Genomic DNA, 24080 nt, shown 5'->3' with positions numbered 1-24080 from the left:
TGTTATTACTGACCATAAGAACCTGTCATATCTCCAGTCATCTAAACGTCTCAACCCTAAGCAAGCAAGATGGTCCCTGTTTTTTAATAGGTTCAATTTTGCTGTCACTTTTCGTCCAGGGATCAAAAATTTCAGGCCTGATGCTTTGTCCCGTAGCTTCCCTGGTGGCGGTGACCATGAGAACCCTGACCCGATATTACAAAAAGGGCTAGTCATTTCAGCACTGTATCCGGAACTGGAGGGTGAGGGGGACGCCCTTGCCTCCTGCCCTTCAGAAAGGTTATTTGTACCATCAAGTCTGTGCCGCAAAGTAATTAAGGAACATCATAACTCTGTGCTTGCTGGGCATCCAGGTGGTAAGGCACCCGCGGACCTCCTCTCTCATCGTTTTTTATGGCCGGGGTTGCATTGGGATGTGACTGAACATGTAGCTGCTTGTAGTATTTGCGCTCTTTCTAAGGTTTTGCAAACCCGTCTGGTACTCTTCTTCTATTACCTATCCCTAGTAGACCATGGACACACTTGTCCATGGATTTTATAACTGACCTGGACAGACTGAGCGTGTCAATCAGAATTTAGAGACCTACCTCATGTTTTTCATCTCCGAAAATCAGGAGGATTGGGAATCCTACTTACCGCTGGCAGAATTTGCCATTAATAATCATCATCAAGAATCCACTGGCAGGTCACCGTTCTTCGGTGCATACTGTTATCACCCACAGTTTGGTACCCCTAGTGGGGGAGGAGCTTCAGGAGTTCCTGAGGAGGAACGGTTTGCTTCGTCACTCTCCACGGTATGGCAAGGTGTTCTGACTAATTTAAAGATCATGGGAGACTGGTATAAACATAGGGCTGACAGAAAACACTTGCCAGGTCCGGATTTGAAAAATTCCTGGATCACAAGGACAAAAAACACAGCAGTTGGCTGACATTTTGAAAATTACATTCATTATGCCAAGATAGTAAAATGCTGTCTTTTTTTTTGCAAGAATAGCATGGCAAAACCCCTGCAAATACTTAACATGTGAACAAGGTCTTAGAGTTCAAATGATGTATACATGGATGGGGTTTTCAAAGGTTACTCATATTCATTGTATTATCATTGGTTGTGGTTTCTGTGTGTCGATTTTGATCCTGCTAAAAATATTTTGCAATATTTTTATCCATAACTTACTATTATGTAATTGGAATTTCTATAGACCAGAGGAAGTCACTGTGTAAAGGGATGCGAGACAGTAGACATGGGCAAGGTACTCGTCTCTTATGCCCTGGCACATTACATGAAAGTGGGGGTCCTGGTTGGGTGTGTGGACTTGTGCTGTGAGGGCGTTATGCCCATGCAGGCTACATGTGTAAAGAAATGACAGCAGAGAGACCCCGCAGAATCTTGCCGCTGCCACCAATGTGATAGATCCACACCCCGCCACCCGCCAGACGTTACAATTACGTCAGACGGAGCGCGTGGTATGGACCTGCCCTCTGCACCTACATGACTTTACGCACCCCACTTGAGAATGCGTAAGGTCAGATTGGTACAGTTCTGCACAGACACCCCCTGTCCACACGGGTGCAGAAAGGCACCAGGGAGTGAGAAGAGGAGGTCCACTCAGTCACTGATGTGGCACAACACTCGCTCACATCCCTAACAGGCTGAGAGGCTCCTCCACTAGCTCCAATGAAGCAGAGCCTGGGAGAGCTACCACCAGTTTCTATTTTATATAACGGACTTATACGGGCTAGAAACCAGCCCAGTAGCGTGTTTGTTGTACCGAACAGCAGACGTAAGGTTTGTGGATCAAGATAAAAGAATATCCCAGGGTTAAATTATATATTTATTTGCCTTAAGGGCACACTAAACAATATACTATATACATAAGGGTTATACATACACAGTGGTCAGAGTTACAAATACAACAGTATGGGTACAAAAGATATAAAGAAGTTATTATGAGTCAGTTAGCGGTTTAGATGTAAAGGCCTGACTTTCCGGGGGAAGGGCTGCAACATGGGAGGCGTGCAGGCCCGCTTTGTTGTTGCAGGACTTTTCCCACATGACTTGACGTCACGACCTCCCCAGGAAAAGACAATGAAGCCAGGGCTCCTGGAGTTCTTAACCCCTCTGGATTACTCCCACTCCTGGCTGCTGGCTGCACCCAAATCTCTTCCCCTGGTCTCTCGTCAGCTAAAACATCCTAAAACTAAAATGGGCTATACGTCCTTACTGAACGGTCCTAGAGAGCTGGTTCTGGTCTCATCGGACCCAGCCGAGCCCCTGCTAAATGTGGATACCAAACATCGGGGTCCAAGGGGCATCTGAAAGGCTGTGCCACATATCTCCCAATCCTTGCTTGCTGGGTGGTGAAGAAAGGAATTGTGAGGTTCTCCATTCTCTTAAGTTTCCAAAAATCTATTTTGTGTATCACTCGGATGTATCGTATTCCCATAACTCGCTGTTGAATTATAGTAGTTTACACAAAGGAGCACATGGCATGGGGGGAGGGACATCCTGTGCAGCTTGCAGCTGCTGTGGGATTTGTCACCCCTCTGCTCCTCAACCCCCTCCCTTCTGTTTGCTGCAAAAGGTATTCTAAAGAGTCGGATTGCACTGTGCATTGAAGATCTCTAGAAAACCCGCCAAACAGTACACAGTGATTGACATGGGATTATCCTGAATATTCTTCACACCTCCCCCCCTTTAGAGGGCGCTAGGGGGCCGCACCAATCGGTTTTCCCCAGCGCACCCATCCGCAATTTCCCCTTGTCAGGATAAGCCATCGGCATTACTATGTTCGCGGCCCTTTTTGTGGAGAATGGCGAAATGGTACTGCTGGAGCGTGAGGCTCCAGTGTAGCAGCCTCCCATTCATCCTGGCTACGGTGTGTAACCCGCTGAGGGGGTTGTGGTCTGTTTCCATGGTGAATTGGCTTGTACAAGTATGGCTCAAGACGCTGCAGGGCCCACACAATTGCCAGAGATTCCTTCTCCATCGTGGAATAGGCCACCTCCCTTGGCAGGAGCTTCCGGCTCAGGTACAAAACGGGGGGTTCATGGCCCGTAATGTCGACCTGGATGAGCACTGCACCAAGGCCAAAGTCACTGGTGTCGGTCTGCGCTATAAAAGGTCGGGTGAAGTTGGCTGCCTGTAGTACCGAGGAGCGAGAAAGGTTGGTCTTCAGAGCCTGAAAGGCCATCTCACAGTCGTTTGTCCAATTGACTGCCGAGGGCAGCTTCTTCCTGGTGAGGTCCGTCAGGGGCTTCGCCAGGCTACTATAGTGAGGGACGAACCTCCTATAGTACCCGGCAGTGCCCAAGAAGGACATTACCTGTTTCTTGGTCCTGGGGGTGAGCCAGGCATCCAACTTCCCACTCTCTGGCTTAAGAGCTCCCCCACATACCCAGTATCCAAGGTAGGGACCTCACTCATACCCAGCTGGCACTTTTCCGGCTTAATGGTCAAGCCTGCCCGTCGGATCCGCCCGAGCACCTGGCCAGATGCTCTAGGTGATCCTCCCAGGTGGGACTGAAGATGACAATGTCATCCAGGTACGCGGCCGCGTACCCTTCGAGTCCCTAGAGCAGCGTGTTCACCATCCGCTGAAAAGTGGCAGGGGCATGTGGACTCGTACAGTCTGAATGGAGTGATAAAGGCAGAGCGTTCCTGTGCCTCAGGGGACAGCGGAATCTGCCAATATCCCTGGCTCAGATCCACGCTGGCCAAGTACTTGGCCCTGGCCAACTGATCGAGCAGGTCATCGATGTGTGGCATTGGATATGCATCAGTGACTGTGACAGTGTTGAGCCCCCTGTAGTCCACGCAGAACCGGGTTGTCCTGTCTTTCTTTGTGATGAGGACCACAGGCGAGGCCCAAGCACTGCTGGAGGGTTGGATGACCCACAGCTTCAGCATCTCGTCAATCTCCTGGTGCATGTGCTGCTGTACTTCCAGGGAGACCCGATATGCTGAAAGCCGGATTGGGGAGTGATCCCTGGAGTCCACGTGATGGATGGCTGACTCTGTTCCTCCAGGCTTGTTGCTGAACAAATCCCAGAAGGGGTGCAGGGTTGCCCACAGCTGGGACCGTTGGTCCGACAACAGCTGGTGTCAAACCTTCACATCCTTGATGGTCCCACCCGCCCTAGACTGGGCGAGCATGTCCAGGAGGGTCTCCGCCTCTCCCTCCTCCGGCAGGTTGCACACGGGGAGTGTGCAAGTCTCCCGCTCATGATGGGCCTTCATCATGTTTACGTCGAAGGCCTTTTGCCTTCCTCAGGCGTGGTCCAGGAACCAGGCACCATTGAGCTGCTGGTGCACAAGGTACGGGCCTTCCCAGGCCGCCTGAAGCTTGTCCTGGGGTACGGGGACAAGTACCCACACCTTTTGACCCACCTGGTAGGTCCTCTCATAAGCATTCTGGTCATACTATTGCTTCTGGTCAGCCTGGGCTCGTGTCATATTGTCATGCAGCAGCTGCGCCAAGACGTGCATTTTGTCCCGGAAGTGCACAACATATTCAATGACCGACACTCCAGGGGTAGCTAAGTCACTTCCTTCACCAGAGCCAGGGGGCCCCGCGCACGCCGGCCGTACAGGAGCTCAAAGGGGGAAAACCCTGTTGAGGCCTGTGGAACCTCCCAGTAGGCAAATAGCAGGTGTGGGAGGTACCACTCCCAGTCACGCCCGTGGGAGTCAACCAACATCGTGAGCATCTGCTTCAGGGTGCCATTGAACCGTTCGCACAGGCCATTGGTCTGTGGGTGGCACGGGCTGGTCACCAGATGTTGAACCTGTATTTGCTTACAGAGGGATTCCATCAGCTGTGACATGAACTGGGTCCCCTGGTCGGTGAGCATTTCCTGGGGAAAACTCACTCGGGAGAAAATCTCCAATAAGGCGGTGGCCACCTTGTTGGCCTGAATGGACGACAAGGCTACCACTTCCGGGTGCCAGGTGGCATAGTCTACTACCGTCAGTATGAACCGTTTCCTGGAGTTGCTGGGAGTTGCCATTGGGCCAATAAAATCCACAGCCACCCTCCTGAAAGGCTCTTCAATGATGGGCAGAGTCACCAGTGGGGCTTTGGGGCGCTGCCCCACCTTCCACACTCTCTGCCAGGTGTCACACGACAGGCAGTATGCAGTCACCTCGTCCCCCATCCTTGACCAGTAGAAATGCTGGGCTAACCTGGCCTTGGTCTTAGTGATCCCTAGATGTCCGGCCATTGGAATCTCGTGTGCCATCCGCAACAACTCCGTCCTGAATGGAAAGGGTACCACTAACTGTTGGTCCCTGGGCCGTTACCCGGTACAGCGGTCCTTGGTCCCAGACCACTCACTCGAGATCTGAGTCTGAGGGAGGCTGTGCCACCTGCTCCTTAAGAGCTTTCAGGCTGTTGTCAGTCTCTAAAGCCGCCTGAAACCCCTGACTGGACGTGGCCAGAATAGACGAAACTGCCACATCTTCTGTCAGTTCCCTTGGACCTGTCTCCTGGCCTCCGTCTGACCCAGCAGCCACTTGGTCGGAAGGGGAGAAGCCGTCAGAATCCCGGGGGACCCCTGGGGGCGGGTGCCACCACTGCGCATGACAGCGACCACGGCCGCTGTGACCCTGGGTAGTGCCCGCTTCTCCTCTGCTTCTGACCAAGCCTCCGGTCTAAACGGACTACTCTGGCCCTCTGACATCCGGTTGTGGGGGAACCCTGCCATGCGGCCTTACCTGGGAGCCCTACCTCTCCTGGGACAGCCCCGCCCTCCATGGCATTCTCCTCCTCCGCAGATGTTTGTCCCCTGTCTGTCACCTCTGTGACAACCTCACAGGATGAACTGTTCCAGCCTGCCAGCAGGCCACACTCTGAGGCCTTATCACTGTCGACTTGATTAATTTCCTCCCCCCCGAGGGGAGAGGGACACAGCACATCACCCACCCCCACATCCCCATCAGTAGGCATGTTAATAACATTAGCAGCAATAGGGGTGGAAATGGCATTGTTTGGAGAGTTAGGTCTTGGGGGTTCAATGGCCACATAGTGGGACACTAGCCGCCCCAATTCTCTCCTAAGTAAAACACTCGTGGGAATGTTCGAAGTTACCTACACCTCCTGCACTCCCCTCCCGGCGCCCCAGTCCAAATACACCTTGGTGACTGGCAGTGTCGGCTCGATGCCTCCAATCCCGGAGATGCCGAGAGTCTTCCCAGGTATCAAATCCTGGGGTGACACCAGTTCGAGCCGCACAAAGGTCATCTCAGAGCCGGTGTCTCACAGTCCCATGGCCCTGGTGTGGCCTATGGTGACAGTCTGAAGGTTTTTAAGGGATTTCCCACCACCCCCACTCACAAACAAAACAGTCGACGGTTTCTGGGATGGGGACGGGCCCTTCTGGTGCTGGGGACACATGACTTTGAAGTGGCCTGGCTGACTGCAAAGGTGACACAGTCGGGGATCTTTTACTGGTGTGGAGAGGAAAGCATAAGTAGGTGGCCCCTTGGGGCTGGGGGCAGGGACAGCAGACACCGCTTTCATCTTGCTACCTCTCCAGCCAGTAAGTTTCTTGGCCTCTGGAGTCCTGTTGTTGGAGTACTCGTCGGCAAGTGTCACTGTTGCAGAGGCCCCCTTTGGCTTCCGATCACGGAGGTACTGTTGGAGGTCCTCCAAGCAGTTCCACAGAAACTGCTCAGTCGCGATGAGCTCCTTCAACTGTTGGACGGTGGTGAGCTCCAGTTCTGTGGTCCATTGACCAATGGCTATGTGTAGGACTCGCATGTGATCGATCCAGCTATCTGCAGGACCCCGCTGCAGACTCCGGAGCTTCTTCCGGTATGTCTCAGGGGTCAGGTTGTACTGCCGGACCAGCGCCTGCTTGATGTCCTAATAGTTCAGGGTTGTCTCACTGGGGAGGTACCCAAAGATTTCCAGGGACTTACCCCTAAGGCGAGGGATTAAGAACCAGACCCACTGGTCCTCAGGCAGATGGTACTGACGGCAAGTTTTTTCAAATGCCAGCAAGAAAGTGTCCAAGTTCCCTCCTTTGTCCAGCAGGGGGAAGTCCTCCGCCCGTAGCTCCGGGACTCGGATCTCAGGGGACTCGCGACTGGCTGGTGCCTGCAGCTGGAGCTGGAGCCGAAGCATATTTTCCTGGTGCTTGCGCTCCCGCTGACATTCTGCTGCGGCTGCTGCCTCGCAACGTTCCACTGCAGCTGTGAGGGTCTCATAGTTGGCCTTGTCTCCAGCCATGAGACGGGCCAGGGCAGCTTGCACAAGGTCACCCAAGCCTGCCTGCCTGGGTGGATGGGCAGGTGGTGGGTGGTACACTGCGGGACCAACCGCTAGCAACTCTCTCCCTGGGGTGCCTGGGCGGGACTCCCCTCCTTCTGGAGAGACATCAACTTTCACCTCCTCCTTACCATCTAGAGCAGGGGTGGGCAATTAATTTTCCCGAGGGGCCACATGAGAGACCATGACTGTTGGGGAGGGCCGAACCAATAGGCTGAAATTAATTCTGCTCAATATTAATATTAACATGAGCATGAGCCCCACACAGCCTCCCCATGTCCAGCATGAGCCCCACAAAGCCCCCCATGTCCAGCATGAGCCCCACACAGCCCCCCCATGTCCAGCATGAGCCCCACACAGCCCCCCATGTCCAGCATGAGCCCCACACAGCCCCCAAGTCCAGCATGAGCCCCACACAGCCCCCCCCATGTCCAGTATGAGCCACACACAGTCCTCCCGTGTCCAGCATGAGCACCACACAGCTCTCCTGTGTCCACCATGAGCTCCACACAGCCCCCCATGTCCAGCATGAGCCCCACACAGCCCTCCGGTGTCCAGCATGAGCCATACACAGCCCCCCATGTCTAGCATCAGCCCCACACAGCCTCCCATGTCCAGCATGAGCCCCACACAGCCCTCCCATGTCCAGTATGTGCCCCACAGAGTCCTCCCGTGTCCAGCATGAGCACCACACAGCTCTCCTGTGTCCACCATGAGCCCCACACAGCCCCCTATGTCCAGCATGAGCCCCACACAGCCCTCCCGTGTCCAGCATGAGCCATACACAGCCCCCCATGTCCAGCATGAGCCCTACACAGCCCTCCCAAGTCCAGCATGTGCACCACCCACCCCCCCATGTCCAGTATGAGAGCTCGAGAGCCTCCTCATGTCCAGCATGACAGCCCTTCCAAGTGTCCAGCATGACAGCCCCCCAGTGTCCAGCATTAAAGCCCCCCAGTGTCTAGCATTAAAGCCCCCCATGTCCAGCATGAGAGCCCCCCCTGTGTCCAGCCTGACAGCCCTCCCTAGTGTCCAGCATGAGAGCCCCCCCTGTGTCCAGCATGAGAGCCCCTCTGTGTCCAGCATGACAACCCTCCCTAGTGTCCAGCATGAGAGCCCCCCTATGTCCAGCATGAGAGCCCCCATGTGTCCAGCATGACAGCCCTCCCTAGTGTCCAGCATGAGAGCCCCCCCTGTGTCCAGCATGAGAGCCCCCCTGCGTCCAGCATGAGAGCCCCCCCTGTGTCCAGCATGAGACCCCCCCTGTGTCCAGCATGACAGTCCTCCCTGTGTCCAGCATGAGAGTCCCCCCTGTGTCCAGCATGAGACCCCCCTGTGTCCAGCATGAGACCCCCCTGTGTCCAGCATGAGAGCCCCCCCTGTGTTCAGCATGAGAGCCCCCTGTGTCCAGCATGAGAGCCCCCCCTGTGTCCAGCATGAGACCCCCCTGTGTCCAGCATGACAGCCCTCCCTGTGTCCAGCATGAGAGCCCCCCACTATGTCCAGCATGAGAGCCCCACTATGTACAGCATGAGAGCCCCCCTGTGTCCAGCATGAGAGCCCCCCCTGTGTCCAGCATTAAAGCATCTCTTGTGTCCAGCATTAAAGCCCCCCTGTGTCCAGCATCAAAGCAAAGCCGTCCTTGTGTCCAGCATTAAAGCCCCCCCTGTGTCCAGCATATACTTACTTCACTCCCCGTTTCCCTACGCTCCTGTCTCTGATGCACTGACTCTCCACAGTGTGCAGGCTGATGCCATTGTGTCAGCTGTTTCTAACGCTGATTGGTGGAAGAGGGAAGTGGCGGCCCCTCCTCCACCAATGCATTCACCGCGGATTGAGACCACGGATTGAGACAGCGGTGACGGTGTGCAGGCGGGTAGTGACGGCGAGCGGTGACGGCGTGCGGTGCAGTGCGGCCCGTGGGCCACTGTTATCAGCCCTTCGGCTGTCTCGGTCCGCGGGCCGGACTGGAACAGCCAGAGGGCCAGATGTGGCCCGCGGGCCGCACGTTGCCCAGATCTGATCTAGAGCATTGGACAGCTCCTTGGTTCTGGCCCTGGTGCCACTGGCCATCATTGCACTCTATGGTCACTGACAAGGAACTGCAACCTGATGCACCCACACACCTTACAGTATTTGGATTCTGACTGTTTAGTGCTGAGCTGATCTTAAGACCCCAGCCGAAAAAGCTACTACTGGCAGTCCTTAGTGTCTGTGAGTATGCGTTCCACACTCACACACACTGTTATCTCGATCTCACACCGCTTGCCACCAATGTGAAGAAATGGCAGCAGAGAGACCCCACAGAATCTTGCCTCTGCCATCACTTGTGATGAAAATGCACCAGAGGGACTCCGCAGAATCCCACTGTTGCCTCCAATGTGATGGATCCACACCCCGCCACTCGCCGGAGGTCACAATTACGTCAGACGGAGCATGTGCTACGGACCTGCCCTCTGCACCTACGTAATGTTCCGCACCCCCCTCGAGGACGAGTAATGTCAGATTGGTGCAGTTCTGCACAGACACCCCTGGTTCACACAGGTACAGGAAGGCACCAGGGAGTGAGAAGAGGAGGCCCACTCATTCACTGAAGTGGCACCACACTCACTCACACCCCTGACAGGCTGAGAGGCTCCTTCACTAACAGAGCCTGGTCGGCTTGGGAGAGCTGCCACCAGTTTCTATTTGATATAACGGACTTATATCGGGTTAGGAGCCAGCCCAGTAGTGTGTTTGTTGGACCGAACAACAGACGTAACGTTCGTGGATCGAGATAAAAGAACAGCTCAAGGTTAAATCATATAATCGCCTTAAGGGCACACTAAACAATACCCTATATACGTAAGGGTTAAACATACACAGTGGTAAGAGTTACAAATACAAAAGTATAGGTACAAAAGATATAAAGAAGTTATTACGAGTCAGTTACCGGTTTAGATGAAAAGCCTGGCTTTCGGTGGAAGGGCTGCCACATGGGAGGCGTGCGGGCCCTCTTTGTTGTTGCAGGACTTTTCCCACATGACTTGACATCACGACCTCCCCAGGAAAAGACGATGAAGCCAGGGCTCCTGGAGTTCTTAACCCCTCTGGATCACTCCCACTCCTGGCTGCTGGCTGCACCCAAATCTCCTCCCCTGGTCTTTCTTCAGCTAAAACTCCCAAAACTAAAATGGGCCATGCGTCCTTACTGGACGGTCCTAGGGAGCCTGTTCTGGTGTCATCAGACCCAGCCGGGCCCCTGCTACATGTGAATACCAAACATCGGGGTCCAAGGGGCTTCTGAAAGGCTGTGTCGCATATCTCCCTATCCTTGCTTGTTGGGTGGTGAACAAAGGAATGGTGAGGTTCTCCATTCTCTTAGGTTTCCAGAAATCTATTTTGCGTATCACTCGGATGTATCGTATTCCCATAACTCGCTGTTGAATTATAGTAGTTTACACTAAGGAGCACATGGCATAGGGGGGAAGGGACATCCTGTGCAGCTTGCACCTGCTGTGGGATTTGTCACCCCTCTGCTCCTCAGCCCCCTCCCCTCTGCTTGCTGCAAAAAGTATTCCAAAGAATCGGATTACACAGTGCATTGAAGATCTCTATTAAACCCGCCAAACAGTGCACAGTGATTGACATGGGATTATCTTGAATATTCTTCACAGCATGCAACTAATGCTGCTGGTTTGCTGGGGCCAGATGTTTTACAGTTCAATGAGGGAGTCCACCATTTGAAAATGAACTTTTTACTGAACAGGAACTTGGTAGGGAATATATACAGGAGAAAGCAGGTACACAGTCTTACGAACGTTTCCTTCACAATACAGAGTATTTTCCACACAGTTTCAATTTCTTCCTCTTTACTTGTCCTCTACATTCACTGTTTCTCATTACTTCATCATAACCCAGCTTGACACTACAGTTCTGTTATACAAGAGTTTTTAACTCAACCCGCGATTCAGTGACTTCTTTACTCTTCAATGAGCTATAGTGCCAGTATGGCAGGAACTTATGTTTTCTAATGCTGACGCTCTAGAACTCCCACCCAGGGCACTCTATTTGTCTTGCGTACTCAGACCTGTCTAAGCCCGTTACCTCTTGAAGTTATAAACTCTGGATCTTACTTCTAGGTGTCCTCTTCCAGAACCCATCTCCAATAATTCACTCTGTCTCTCAGTAATTTCTGCTCGCTATCCTTTTCTTCTCAGTCTCAGCTCACTTTGGACGACCGAGATTGCAGCACTGTTCACATTGGACCTTAGGTCCTTTCTCTATGCATTCCAGGCCCTCTCTCAATCACTACCAGGAAGCTGTCACTTTCCCTTCAACTTCCCCCTCCCACTCTGGACTATCCCTACGGTCAAACTACACACATTATCACCATCATTAACACAAGTCACAATTTACTAGTATACATCACAGTTCACATTACGCATTAAAACAATTTAAATATTCTTCAAGGGGTAACATGGGCAGTATGTCTGTGACACTCTCTCGCCCTCCCTGGGAAATGGGGTTACTCGGAGCCGGGTCAGTGTAGGTGTTACGGGGGATGCAGTCGTGGCCTGGACCCGTTCCATGCCCAGGGCCGTCACATAAAAAATTATGGGCTTTCAAGTAAGAGTGGTATTTTCGACTACGCCACCTGCGGTTCCTGGTGATGGACACCAGCGCTGCTACAGTCCACTGAGGCTGGTGTTAGGGGCAGCTAAGATGGAACGGCTCCCCACAGGCGGAGCAGGCCTCAGGGCAGTGTGAGGAGGAATGGTGGGTGCAGTGCCGCGCAGGAAATAACGAGCTGAGACGGTGTATGAAGTCATCCAGGGCTTTACTCACTTTCAGATGAACTTTCAGCCGCAAAGCTTCTCTCTGCTACTCATGGCATACTGCGGCCACCGGGAAGGGGGTTCAGCACTTCCCAGGTAGATCAGGAGCACCTGTCAAGACCCCTCTGGTGTGTGTTCCTCTCATTTGTAAGTTCTCCCACTAAGTCTTCTCCTGACTGTGTGTGGTACGAACGTGTTGTAAGGCCGGGTCCCACTGGATAAACGCAGTGTAAGAGATACAGGTGGCGTAGGCCGCTCCGTCCGTATCCCTCCGGGATCCACTAAGCCTCCGGGCTTTTCTGACTGAGACATGAAGTAACAAAGTCAGATGTCGGGGGCCGGTCACCCCTTTTGCAGCAGGAATCCCTCTGACTAGGCCAGAGTAAAGAATACAGGTGACGACTCTGCTCCGTCCGTATCCCCCTGGGATCCTTTTGCCTGTGGAGCCTATCTCCTCCGCTCCCCTCCAGGCCTTCTTAGGACAGGACCTTGACCGGGTAGAGGCAGTGGTTAACTCTGACCCACTCCTCGTCTCAAGGCCAGAGTACGAGGACCGTGTATCTTCAGTCAGCTGCAGACCTTCGCTGAACTCTGGCAGGAGACCGCAATCAGAGACGAAGGCCACAATCAAAGACGAAGATCACAATCAAAGACCTTGAACTAAAGCTGGCCGTAGGTTAAATATGAATGAATATCTGTTTCCTAAAAGTGTGTCTTCCACACTCACCCACTACATGGTTCCCCCTATCTTTGGTTCCCCCCATCTCCTCTATCCTGGGCCGGGGCAGCACCCTGGTGCATTTAGGTCCCCTACAGGACAGGAGTGGTGTAGTGTTGAATGGCGAGGTGCAGTACCCCTGTGGCGACTGAACCCTCAGGGGCGCCACATGTCCATCTCCTTACAATTGCACGGTCAGACAAGGTCTGCAAAAGCAGCTTGCTGTTCTGCCTCCTGAATGGGAGGAAGCTAGGAAATCCACATAAATAAAGGGAGAGCATGTACACTCCATTTATACGTATGTTCTTCATTAAATCATAACCCATGACTTCAGTGATGCAAGAACACATTGCCAACCGATGAGCCACTGTTCTTCCCGAAAAACAAAGTGAAGTGGCATTTGTGTCCATTTTAATTAGCTGTAAATGGGCAATTTATATGAAACGTGCGTACTTAAAAGTTAGGAAAAAGTCATTGGCAGCTTTCAAGATATACTGTAGTACAGTACACACAATAATTAAGATTAATTACCTGATTTTCTCTAGGAGTTGCTGCTTCTCCAGAAGTTCTTGTTTCAAGCTTTCAACATCCACTTTGAGTTCAATATTCTGAAGAGGAAAACATGGAAAAATGGCAATTAATTGAACAATAAATTATAAAGAAACAAAAGCTTCAGAAAATGGTTTCACCCAATTATAACCAAGGTTTATTGGCTTTCCATTGGGAGCGAAAATAAAAAATGGACTAAGGCTACGTTTCCAAGATGAGCTTTTGGTGCGTTGTTTCTGCACCATTTCTGTACCTATTATTAAAATTAGGATATTTGCTTTTTTGTGTGAGTTTTTTTTAACACACATTTTTATCGCGTTTTTGGCACTATGCTTTTTGTCTCTGGTGTGTCATCCTTTAAATAATGCTGCTGTGTTTTTAATGCTTCCTGTTTTTTTGCTTTGACAAAACTTTATTGCTATACTTAAGTTTGGATTGCGTGCGTTTTGAATGTGTTTCCGGCAGAGAAAACACACTAAAAACACGTGTGTTTTTACCTACGGATTTTTAAAATCTGCACAGAAAACTCATAGCTGCAAGAGAAATTGACATGCTGCAGATTTGAAATATGCACTGCAAGTCAGATTATCCATGTTCATGTGTACGTGTGCACCATCCATGTGACACATACTGGAATAGAATGCAGAATAGAAATCACAGATGTTTAGGTGTTAAAGATGTGCAAAGATAGAGATACATAAATATGGGGTAAGTAGATAGATAGATAGATAGATAGATAGATAGATAGATAGATAGATAGATAGATAGATAGATAGATTTATAGTTAGATATAGTTTTAGTGTGTAGTTTAATGCACATGTTGTTGTAAGACGACTCGCTCGGCCGCTTCCGGAAGTAGACTCAGGAACCGAGTTTTCTCTGCAGGCTTTATTGTGTGGCATAAAGCCCTGCAGTTTCAGCAGAAAATAAACACGGCCTTACTGGCAAAATGACAAAACAAAAGATAAATGATAGCACAGTCCTGGAAGCGTGGGGGTTGCCCACATTGGTTGTAGTCCCTGCCTTTAGCTCCTTCATGAGCTGTGGTTTTTCCAGTCTGGAGACCTCGCCTCTCCAAACACAACAGAAAAAAAAATACACCAGGAGGGGAGGTAGTGTGAATGACTTCCCACCCTCTTTTCCTTTCACAAAAAACACACCCTTTAAGTGAGTTAACCCCCAGCATATAACATACTGGTAAAAAGTCTGTAGGTTTCAGTTCACATAGGCTAGCAGCCGGAGTGACACATACCTCCCCTCGTATATAACACCAGTGACTCTGTCACAATGTATTAAGCTAATAAACAAATGAATGAATGAATGAATGAATTAATTAAAAAAACAACATGAGGTCCCCTCCATTTTTGGTAAAGTGGACAGCTGTGGGTTTACAGTATATTAGGCCTTCCATGAGCCAATTCTGTCTCTTTGCCCGGCTCTTCCTGATTGCCCTGGTGTGTTGGCAATCGGGGTAACGGTATTAGGATTGATGTAATCTGTGATTTGTCAAAACTCACAGCTGGCATCAAGCCCTGGGGTTAGTAATAGATAGGTGTATATCAGACACCCCCATTACTAAACCAGTAATAAAAAAACACACACACAAAATCTTTTTTTTATTTGAATAAAGACTTCCCCACACTATCCCTCCTTCACCAATTTATTGAAAAAAAATCCCATCCAGGTCCAGATGATACCGAATTAGATGAAGTCCAGAAATAGATACCTGAAAAACTTAAAAGGAGAGAAATAAACACAAGAGACATGCCTGGTTCCCACCATGAAGCATGGAGGAGGAGGTATGATGGTGTGGGGGTGCTTTGCTGGTGACACTGTTGGGGATTTATTCAAAATTGAAGGCATACTGAACCAGCATGGCTACCACAGCATCTTGCAGCGGCATGCTATTCCATCCGGTTTGCGTTTAGTTGGACCATCATTTATTTTTCAACAGGACAATGACCCCAAACACACCTCCAGGCTGTGTAAGGGCTATTTGACCAAGAAAGAAAGTGATGAGGTGCTACGGCAGGTGACCTGGCCTCCACAGTTACCAGACCTGAACCCAATCGAGATGGTTTGGGGTGAGCTAGACCGCAGAGTGAAGGCAAAAGGGCCAACAAGTGCTAAGCATCTCTGGGAACTCCTTCAAGATTGTTGGAAGACCATTTCCGGTGACTACCTCTTGAAGCTCATCAAGAGACTGCCAAGAGTGTGCAAAGCAGTTATCAAAACAAAAGGTGGCTACTTTGAAGAACCTAGAATATAAGGGAATGTGCCCACGATGCAGAAATGAAGCGGAAAATTTCCGCTTCATTTCTGCATGTCCTTGCCCGGAAAAACACATGCGGAATTTGACATGTGTTTTTCGCGCGTTTTGCACATGCGGAATTGCCTTGCCTTGTAAACACACAAATAATGGACATGCTGCGGAATTTTCCGCACATCAAAAACGCTGCGGAAAATTCCGCAGCATGGGCATTGCAATTGTGGAATTACATAGGGGACCATGGGAGAAGGCTTACCAAGCGTTTCCCAAGCGTTTACGCTGCAAAAATTCCGCAGCAAAAACGCTTGAAAAACGCATAGTGGGCACATACCCTAAGACATATTTTCAGTTGTTTCACACTTTTTTGTTAAGTATATAATTCCACATGTGTTAATTCATAGTTTTGATGCCTTCAGTGTGAATGTACAATTTTCATAGCCATGAAAATACAGGAAAATCTTTAAATGAGAAGGTGTGTCCAAACTTTTGGTCTGTACTGTATATCATTGTTCACCGAATCTGGCTCAGTCATCTGTAAATACTAGTAAAGTTACCACTAGGGATGAGCGAACCTGTGGATGTTCAGGTTCATTGGGTTAGGCCGAACTAGATCGGTTTGGCATCTGAACGTGACCCCAAACTTGTCCCTGAACCTGTACTCCATAGAAGTCAATGGCAACCCGAACTTCAGTGCTTTAAAATGGCTATAAAATGGTTATAGTAAGGTCTAGTAGCCGGTGAAAGGAAGCTAAATGTGGGTAAAAGCAGAACAAGTGTCCTGCAAACAAATTTTGATAGGGTAATTACCATAAAATAACAACATAGAGTCCCCCCAAATAGTTTGCAAAGTGGATTGGATTAAAAAAAAAATTGAAGATGAGGCCCTGAACCACAACGGCCACGTACACATGAATGGCTCAGTGAAACTGTGAATGGTCATTAAATCAGTCAAATTGGATTAAATGCTTTGAATTTCTGGCAACAGATTGCCTTAAAATTATGAACCGGTAAAGGAATGCATGTAAAGCCTGACAGAGGCGCCGTACAGGCCCCCACACCTTCGCCTCTCTCTCGAGTGAGCTTGTGTATTGCCTTTTGTGCACTGGTTGATGAGACAGACCGGCAATGGTGTCCTCTGGAGGCCATTCACCTCACCCTCGGTGTGCAAGGCGTGTTTTCTCTCAGTCTTCCGCTTATGGACTTGCACACACAGCGAGCCACTCTCTCTTCCGACCACCCCCGATGCCATATGGGCTTGTGGTAGGACGACTCGCTCGGCCACTTCTGGGAGTAGACTCAGGAACCTGGGTTTTCTTTGCAGGCTTTATTAGCAGCATAAAGCTCTGCACTCCAGCAAAATAAATACAGCCTTACTTGACTAAACCACAAAAACAAAAGATAAACTGTAGCACAGTCCATATATGTGTGTGCGGGTCGCACACACAGGTTATGTCCAACCGTCAGCTCCCTCCTGAGCTATGGCTGTCCAGTCTGGAGACCTTACCTCTCCAAACACAACTCAAAGAAAAAAAAAAACAAGGCTGAACATTTAAACGATGCTCAGCCACACCCTGAGGTGGATGTATGGAGAATGACGTCCCTCCCATCACTGTCATTCCCCTAAAACCACGCCCTATAACACGCAGGCAGAAAGTCCGTTGGTTTTGTGGCGCCCCTGAGGGTTCAGTCGCCACAGAGGTACTGCACCTCACCCAGAGGTGTGATGTCTCCCTTCTCTCAGGTAAGATGGGAGTATTGCACGGAACCCCAAACACCTGCATCCAACACTACACTGCTCCAGGCCGGCTGGAGGGGCAAGACGCAATGTATGTTTCTGCTGAGCGCTGACCCTAGCTGGAGTGGGGGGAACCCAAAGGTAGGGGGAATCAGTAGTGGGTGTGGGTGGAGGAAGTAGTTAGAGGAAGCACTTTAGTAGGAGTATAAGTAGGGAAGCCATCTTAGGGTGGCAGATCAGAGTTAGGGAGCGCAGAGCAGGAGGGAGAAAGACCGGAGTGAAGGCGGTCAAAATAGGAACATGAGAAAGTGGGGTTCTGCTAGGTATTTTCAAGTTGCCTGAGGAAGGATTGAACCTCTGCCTGGTGAACGCAGCACAACGTGGGAGTCCTTTACCTGTATAGTGCACCTGTGAAGTGTCTAAAGAACTGTGAGTAAAATCTTGGATGACTGCACTGCACTGCCTCCGTCCATTCTTCATCGGCGCCATCGTTCCCTGTGCACCACAACGCCCAGCGCAACCCACTCTCCATCACTTCACTGCCCTGATGCCTGCTCCACCTGTGGGGAGCCGTCCCATCACAAGCTGCCCTAACATCTGCCTCAGAGGACTGTTGTAGTGCTGGTGATCCTCACCAGACACCACAGGTGGTGTCACGAACTTTCCCAAATCTCCATATATACATATTCCCCCCTTTTCAGTGACCGCCCTGGGCCACGGACCGGGCCAGCCACCGTGATATCCCCCCGGCTATCGGAGGCTCGGCTGCCGAGCACCCCACGGCCCTGGGGGCGCGTCAGTTTCAGTTCACACAGGCTAGCAACCTGTGCGACACATTCTTCCCCTCATATATCATACCAGTAACTTTGTCACAGGGCTCCAGTGTCCTTGGAGTACAGTGAATCAGGTTTTGAATCTGGAGAGGGAGCCCAATAAACAGGTGCCACATCCAAGGAAAGCAGCCGTCAAGCAAATTACCCATTCTTCAAACTCTTCAAACATCGGTACCAATTTTGGAGGCCATTCACCTCAGCCTTACCATGCAAGGGGTGTTTTCTATATATCCTCCGCTTCTGGACCTGCCCACACAGCGAGCCGCTCTCCCATCCAACCACCCCCTGTGCCATATGGGCTTCATTCCATGGTAGCAGGGTAACAGAGAATCAGGGGTCTATTTCAGAGAGGCAGCCTGATAAACAAGTACTACATTCAAGGAAGGCAGCATTCAAGCAAATTAACCACACTTCAACTGAGTCAGCAGTTGATGTTGCAAGATACAATAGAAATGCATGACAATTAAATGCATGACACTCTGTAATTAAAATGAGTAACTGCAAGTAAATCCTTTAATGAGCATCTGTTGAAGGTACTCCAGTTTCCTCCGACACTCCAAAGATTTAATGATAGCTAATCTAGATTGTGAGCCCCAATGAGGACAGTGCTGATAATGTCTGTAAAGCACGGTGGAATTAATAGCTTTATATAAGTGAGTAAAATCAATAAATAAATAAATTCTCACAATAGATCACCGTAAAAAACATGAATCTGTCAAAGAATGTATGGAAAAAATCTATCCAGATAAGAACTGTGGAAGAGATGTATGTGACCAGAATGAACACTTATTTCTAGCAGATGATAACAACATGACACAACAAGATGTCAAAAATCAAGAATTTGACTTGGTCTATGAAAAATTTGGGGACGAATTTTAAAAGATTGGGAAGTGGATTTGATTTAAAAAATGTTGGAAAATGAGGCCCTGTATAACAACTGCCGCGTACATACAGCTGTTATAGTGAAATTACGAACAGTCATTGAACAGTTCATCTTGCCTGCTTTGATGAATTTCTAACTGCAGATCAGTGTAAAAAACATCAATCTGTCAATGAATGCATGGAAGGCAGCTATCATGTTGTGGACTGTGGAAGACATGCATGTGATCAGAATGAACACTCACTTCCAGCAGATGACTTCGATATGACACAACAAGAAGCACAACAAGATGGCAAAAAGCAAGAACTTGACGGCCACTTCCATGTCCCTTATTTGATGCTCTCCTCATTTTTTAAGTGTTTTTTTAGGCAAAGTACTCCTACAGACATAGTTGCAGATTAGGAAAATATGTTTTAGACTCATTAATATCACAGATATGGGTCCGTAGGAGTAGAAAATGTTGTCTTTACTTACATTACTCTCAGAGAGATGCGTGCATAACAGTAGAATTATTTTCACATGACTTCCTCAGACACGGTTTCAGATTAGAAAAACTTTTGGGTACGCACAGTACCATCACAGACATGGGAGCAGAGTACACATAGTGTTTTCCTATATTTTTTTTATGGGACCGACTTAAAAGAACATTCAATTAAAACTAAAATGAGCAATCTAGAACCAGGAGGCATGGATCCAAGTGGGGGAAGAGGTGGACATGGTGGTGCAGGTGGAAGAAGAAAGTGGGAAGTAATCCAACACTGTTTTTATAGGTTTTTTTGTTGTTATTTATTTTAGTGTTTTTTTTATGGAACTGACTTAAAAGAACATAGAATTAAAACTAAAACTAAAAATCTAGAACTAGGATACATAGGTCCAAATGGAGGAAGAGGTGGACGTGACAGTGCAGATGGAAGAGGCAAGAAAGGAGTAAACCAACACTGTTTTTGTTGTTTTTTTGGGGGGGGGGTTGTTTGTTTTTTTCTTTTTTTTACTGTTTTTCATTTTTTTTTATGGAACTGACTTAAAAAAACTAGTATTAAAACTAAAACTAGCAATCTAGAACCAGGAGGTGTAGGTCCAAGTGAAGGAAGAGGTGGATGTGGTGGTGTAGGTGGAAGAGGCAAGGAAAGAGTAATCCAACACTGTTTGTGTGTTTGTTTTTTCTTTTTTTTTACGGGGGTTAAGGGAACTGACTTAAAAGAACATAGAATCAACCCAAAATAAACTAACAAGCTACAACCAGGAGGCAGAGGTCCAACTGGAGAAGGAGGTGGACGAGGCAGTGTAGGTGGAAGAGGTGAATGAGGAGGTAGCAAGCACAGTTTTTTAATTGGGGAGGAGGCACCCAAATGAAACTAATGGAAAATAGAGTTGAATACTGGCTGGGTGCAGCTGGTATAGTTGTTTAATCATCCAAAGGTATGAACAAGTCCTATGGGATCCATGCCTGGCTCATTTTAATGAATGTTAGCTTCCCCATGTTGGCTGTGAACAGGCGGATGCACCTCTCTGTGATCACACCTCCTCCCGTGCTAAACACACGTTCTGACAGTACACTTGCTGCAGGGCAGGCCAACACCTCGAAGGCACAAGCGGCAAGCTCAGGCCATGTGTCCAATTTGGAGACCAAGAAGTTAAATGGGGCAGACCCATAAGTTAGTAAATGGAGACGTGTGGACAGGTACTCTTCCACCATGTTGTTGTGACGCGCCCCCTGGGCCAGTGTTGTTTGGGGGATACCCGGAGCCGGATCAGATGGGGGTTGTAGTCTCCGAGTGGCGGTGACCCGGTCCGTGCCCAGGGTGTCAAGCTCAGTGTGTGGCAGTCCTACAGATGTTACTGGATGTTCTTTAGTGTCGACTACGCCACCCGTTGATTTGCGGTCACTACGGCCGCCGCTGCAGCAGGGTCCGCTGAGGCTGGTGGTGTGTGTGCAGCTCAGGTAGTATAACCCCCAACGGGAGGGGTATAGCCTCAGGGGGTCAGTTGCAGAGGATGGTGGTTGTGGAGGTGCAGTGAGGATGGTAATGAAACTCAGAGTCGGGCTGTGCAGTTCAGGGTTTTTACTTACTGCTTTTGTGTTGGTCACTCCGGCCTTGAGTGACCACCCGAGCCGTGCTGCGTCCACCAGGTCCTGGACTCGGCCAACCCCCAGGTGATTCTGGAGCGTGTTCCTGAGCTCCCTTTCTGACTTGTCCTTCTCTCTGGCCTTCCCCACCAGGGATCCACCTAAGTCCGGCTCCCTCGGGCCTCTTGTTGGTAAAACCCTTGTCTCTGGGTTCCCTGACCCTATTCTTGGTTTGCCTTCCGGGTGGATTTAGTGGGTGGTCGTGGCAGATCCTGCCCACGACCTCCGGTCTCTGGCTAAGGATTAGTGCCCTCCACCAGCTTGGGATCCGGTACCCTTGTGCCAACTCTTCACCCTCTGGTCTAATTTTGGGTTCTTGGAGTTCCCTCTTCTCCCCCTCTGGGTCCTTCTTTTCTCCTCTCTCTCACTCTCTTGGCCTTGGAGCTGGCTGAGCTGCTCTGCTTGTCTGACCAAACCTCTACAAAAGACCCTGTTCTAAGATGGTTCCCACCTTATATACTCCCTCTATGTGTGAGCTCAGGTGACCAGCACCCAATGAGCTCCTAGCATTACCCAGACTGCTCCCCCTATCTGCCCCTACACTACTGGGATGTTCCACCCCCCCTCCCACTCCAGCCAGGGACAGACACTGTCGTACCTGCACATTTCTCTAGTGGGAGTACCATTGGTCTGTCCCCCGGAAATGGGATGTATGTAGTGCATGCAGCCTACTGAGCTCAGTTCCACACTCCATCCTTACCCGGGAGTGGAATATCACACCTCTGGCTTGAGGTGTAATACCCCTGTAGCAGCCGAATCCTCAGGGTGCTACATTCCCCCCTGGTAAATCACAGCACGTCCTCGGGCTGTAAGATATAAAAAACATCCAAAACATACAATTTTTTTCATAAACATAAACATATAAAACATCACATATATTATCAGCAATAAAACTTTTCATATAAAACTTTTCATAAATAACATCCTTGTAAACACTCTTGCTCCTCCGGCCACGGTGCAACTTGTGACCGGGAAAAGTGCGACAGTCTCCTTTAGAAACACGGTTTTCCTATAAAACCAGTAGAGGGCGCCTTAGAAAGCGCAACTATATACAGGGGGAATATGGCCGCTCTCAGTCCTCGGCCAGGTAATGGGAATAGGGACACACGGGTTAACAGTTCACTCTTGTCCCAACGGGGACATATTTAAAGCAGCAACAGTTCACTGTACCCCGATGGGTAACTATTTACAGTCTCTTTACCGTACTTTAACGATGGCGTCCTCCTGCTCCTTCTTTGGATTCAGACCCGTCCGGGTCCTCCTGCTCCTCCTCACACCGCAGCTCCTCCTCCGTCAGGCGATGTACATGGAGGGCGTAGGGTCCTTTGGCACACTTGTGCCGGGTGAAGGTGACCTCGTCCCCTACATACAGGTCACGACCTCTGTGTCCCTCCGGCAGATGGCTCTCTACGTCTCTGCGGGTTACAAAGACGTCGCCGGGGGTATGATGGTCTCTTATGAAGCCCCACCCATGCTGCAGGTTGAATTTAATCACAGTCCCGGTGGTACGGGGACCATGAGCTGCACGGGGGTTCCTCCTGGTCCGGCTCTTCTGCCCTGCGCTCTGTTCTTGCAGCCGCTGCTCTCGGACCCGCCTCTCTCTCCGTTCTCGCTCGAAGTCTGCCAACTGCTGGCGGCAGCACTCCACTCGCTCTGCTGCGGCTGCCCGCGTTTCTTGAGTGAACCCCATGAGATCTCCTCCGGTGGGGTCCCACTCGAATTGTGCTTCTTCTAGCGGGAGCGGGGTTCTCCTGACGGGCTTCGGAACCGGAATCAGGGGCTCATCTAGGGGTCTTTCTTTCCGGAGTCGGGGATGGTGAAACTCCGGTGGCCACACAAAGGGCTGCCCATCCGGGCACGTATGCTGGGCGAACAGGTCTTCACCCAGGTGCGGTACTTTAGGTGTTATGGGCGCTGTGGTGGTAGCGGCGCCCGGGTTGACCAGGCCTTGCGACCAGGCTTGGGGCACGCTAAAGGAAAAGGGCACCGTAAGTACGGCGGCGCCCGTGGTTACTCGGCCCTGCGACCAGGCTGGTGGCTCCGCGGAGGTAGGGGGCGCTGTTGGAATGGCGGCGCCCGGGTGTACTAGGCCTTGCGACCAGGCCGATGGTATTTCCTGCTTTGCCGCGCTCAGGGTCGAAGCGCGTGACGTCACAGGGGTCGCGGCCGCGGTTTCCGGTTGAGGCCTAGTCTGCGGCGGTGACGATGCAGCGACGGGCACGGCAGGGGGAACTTCGGGCTCTGCGACGGGGAGTTGGGGCAGGCACGCGGTTTCCCGGCTCGGGGTAGAGACGTCCCCTTTACCTGCCTCCATTCGTTCAGCTCCCTTCTCGGCGCCGTCTCCGGCCTTGAGTCCTCCTGCACCATCCTCAGAGGCGGTCTGTCTCCTCGTCTCGGGTGGCGTGCTTCGCTGACGGGTTTCGGTCCGCTGGGCCATCTCTCGGCTCCACTCCGCCAACGTCTCTCGCTGCACCTGGGCCATCCTCCGTGCGAGGCCCTCCAGCGCAGTCTGTTCACACTCCCGGTCTCGGGGGAGCTGTGCCAGGACCTCCACTAGGCCTAGTGGGGTTGTGGCTTGTAGCAGGCTCCTGACCACTGGGTCGGTGCTGCCTGTCTCTCCCTCCATCTCCGGGTAGGCTTTCTCTGGACTCCTCTCCAGACTTCTTGTCTCCGGGTGCGCTCTCTCCAGACTCCTCCAGGCGACACCCATCTTTGCTCTCTTGTTCTGTCTCCGCCCACATTGAAGGTGGTCCCGGGGCAACTTTGTGATTGTCAGTTCCAGGGGCAGTTCTCTCACGCTGATGGACACTTCCAGCATCACAGTCTCTGTTGGTGGGCGCGGTTTCCGCTTTTGGCGCCATTCTTCGACCTGGCCCACGATGG

General features: G+C 50.7%; 1 protein-coding gene across 1 annotated transcript in view; it reads right to left on the bottom strand.

Moving 5' to 3' along the window:
* Positions 1–24080, bottom strand: part of PDE4DIP (phosphodiesterase 4D interacting protein) — a 738656-nt gene that overhangs the window by 644155 nt on the left and 70421 nt on the right. Inside the window, exon 2 of the mRNA XM_073644096.1 lies at positions 13335–13411. Coding sequence (XP_073500197.1) covers positions 13335–13411 — 77 coding nt within the window. The remainder of the gene's footprint in view (positions 1–13334; positions 13412–24080) is intronic.

Source organism: Phyllobates terribilis, unplaced genomic scaffold (genome assembly GCF_046119375.1).
Source record: "Phyllobates terribilis strain yellow unplaced genomic scaffold, ASM4611937v1 Scaffold_8__6_contigs__length_399053987, whole genome shotgun sequence".
Lineage (NCBI taxonomy): Eukaryota > Metazoa > Chordata > Amphibia > Anura > Dendrobatidae > Phyllobates > Phyllobates terribilis.
This window is presented reverse-complemented; position numbering and strand designations above follow the sequence as displayed.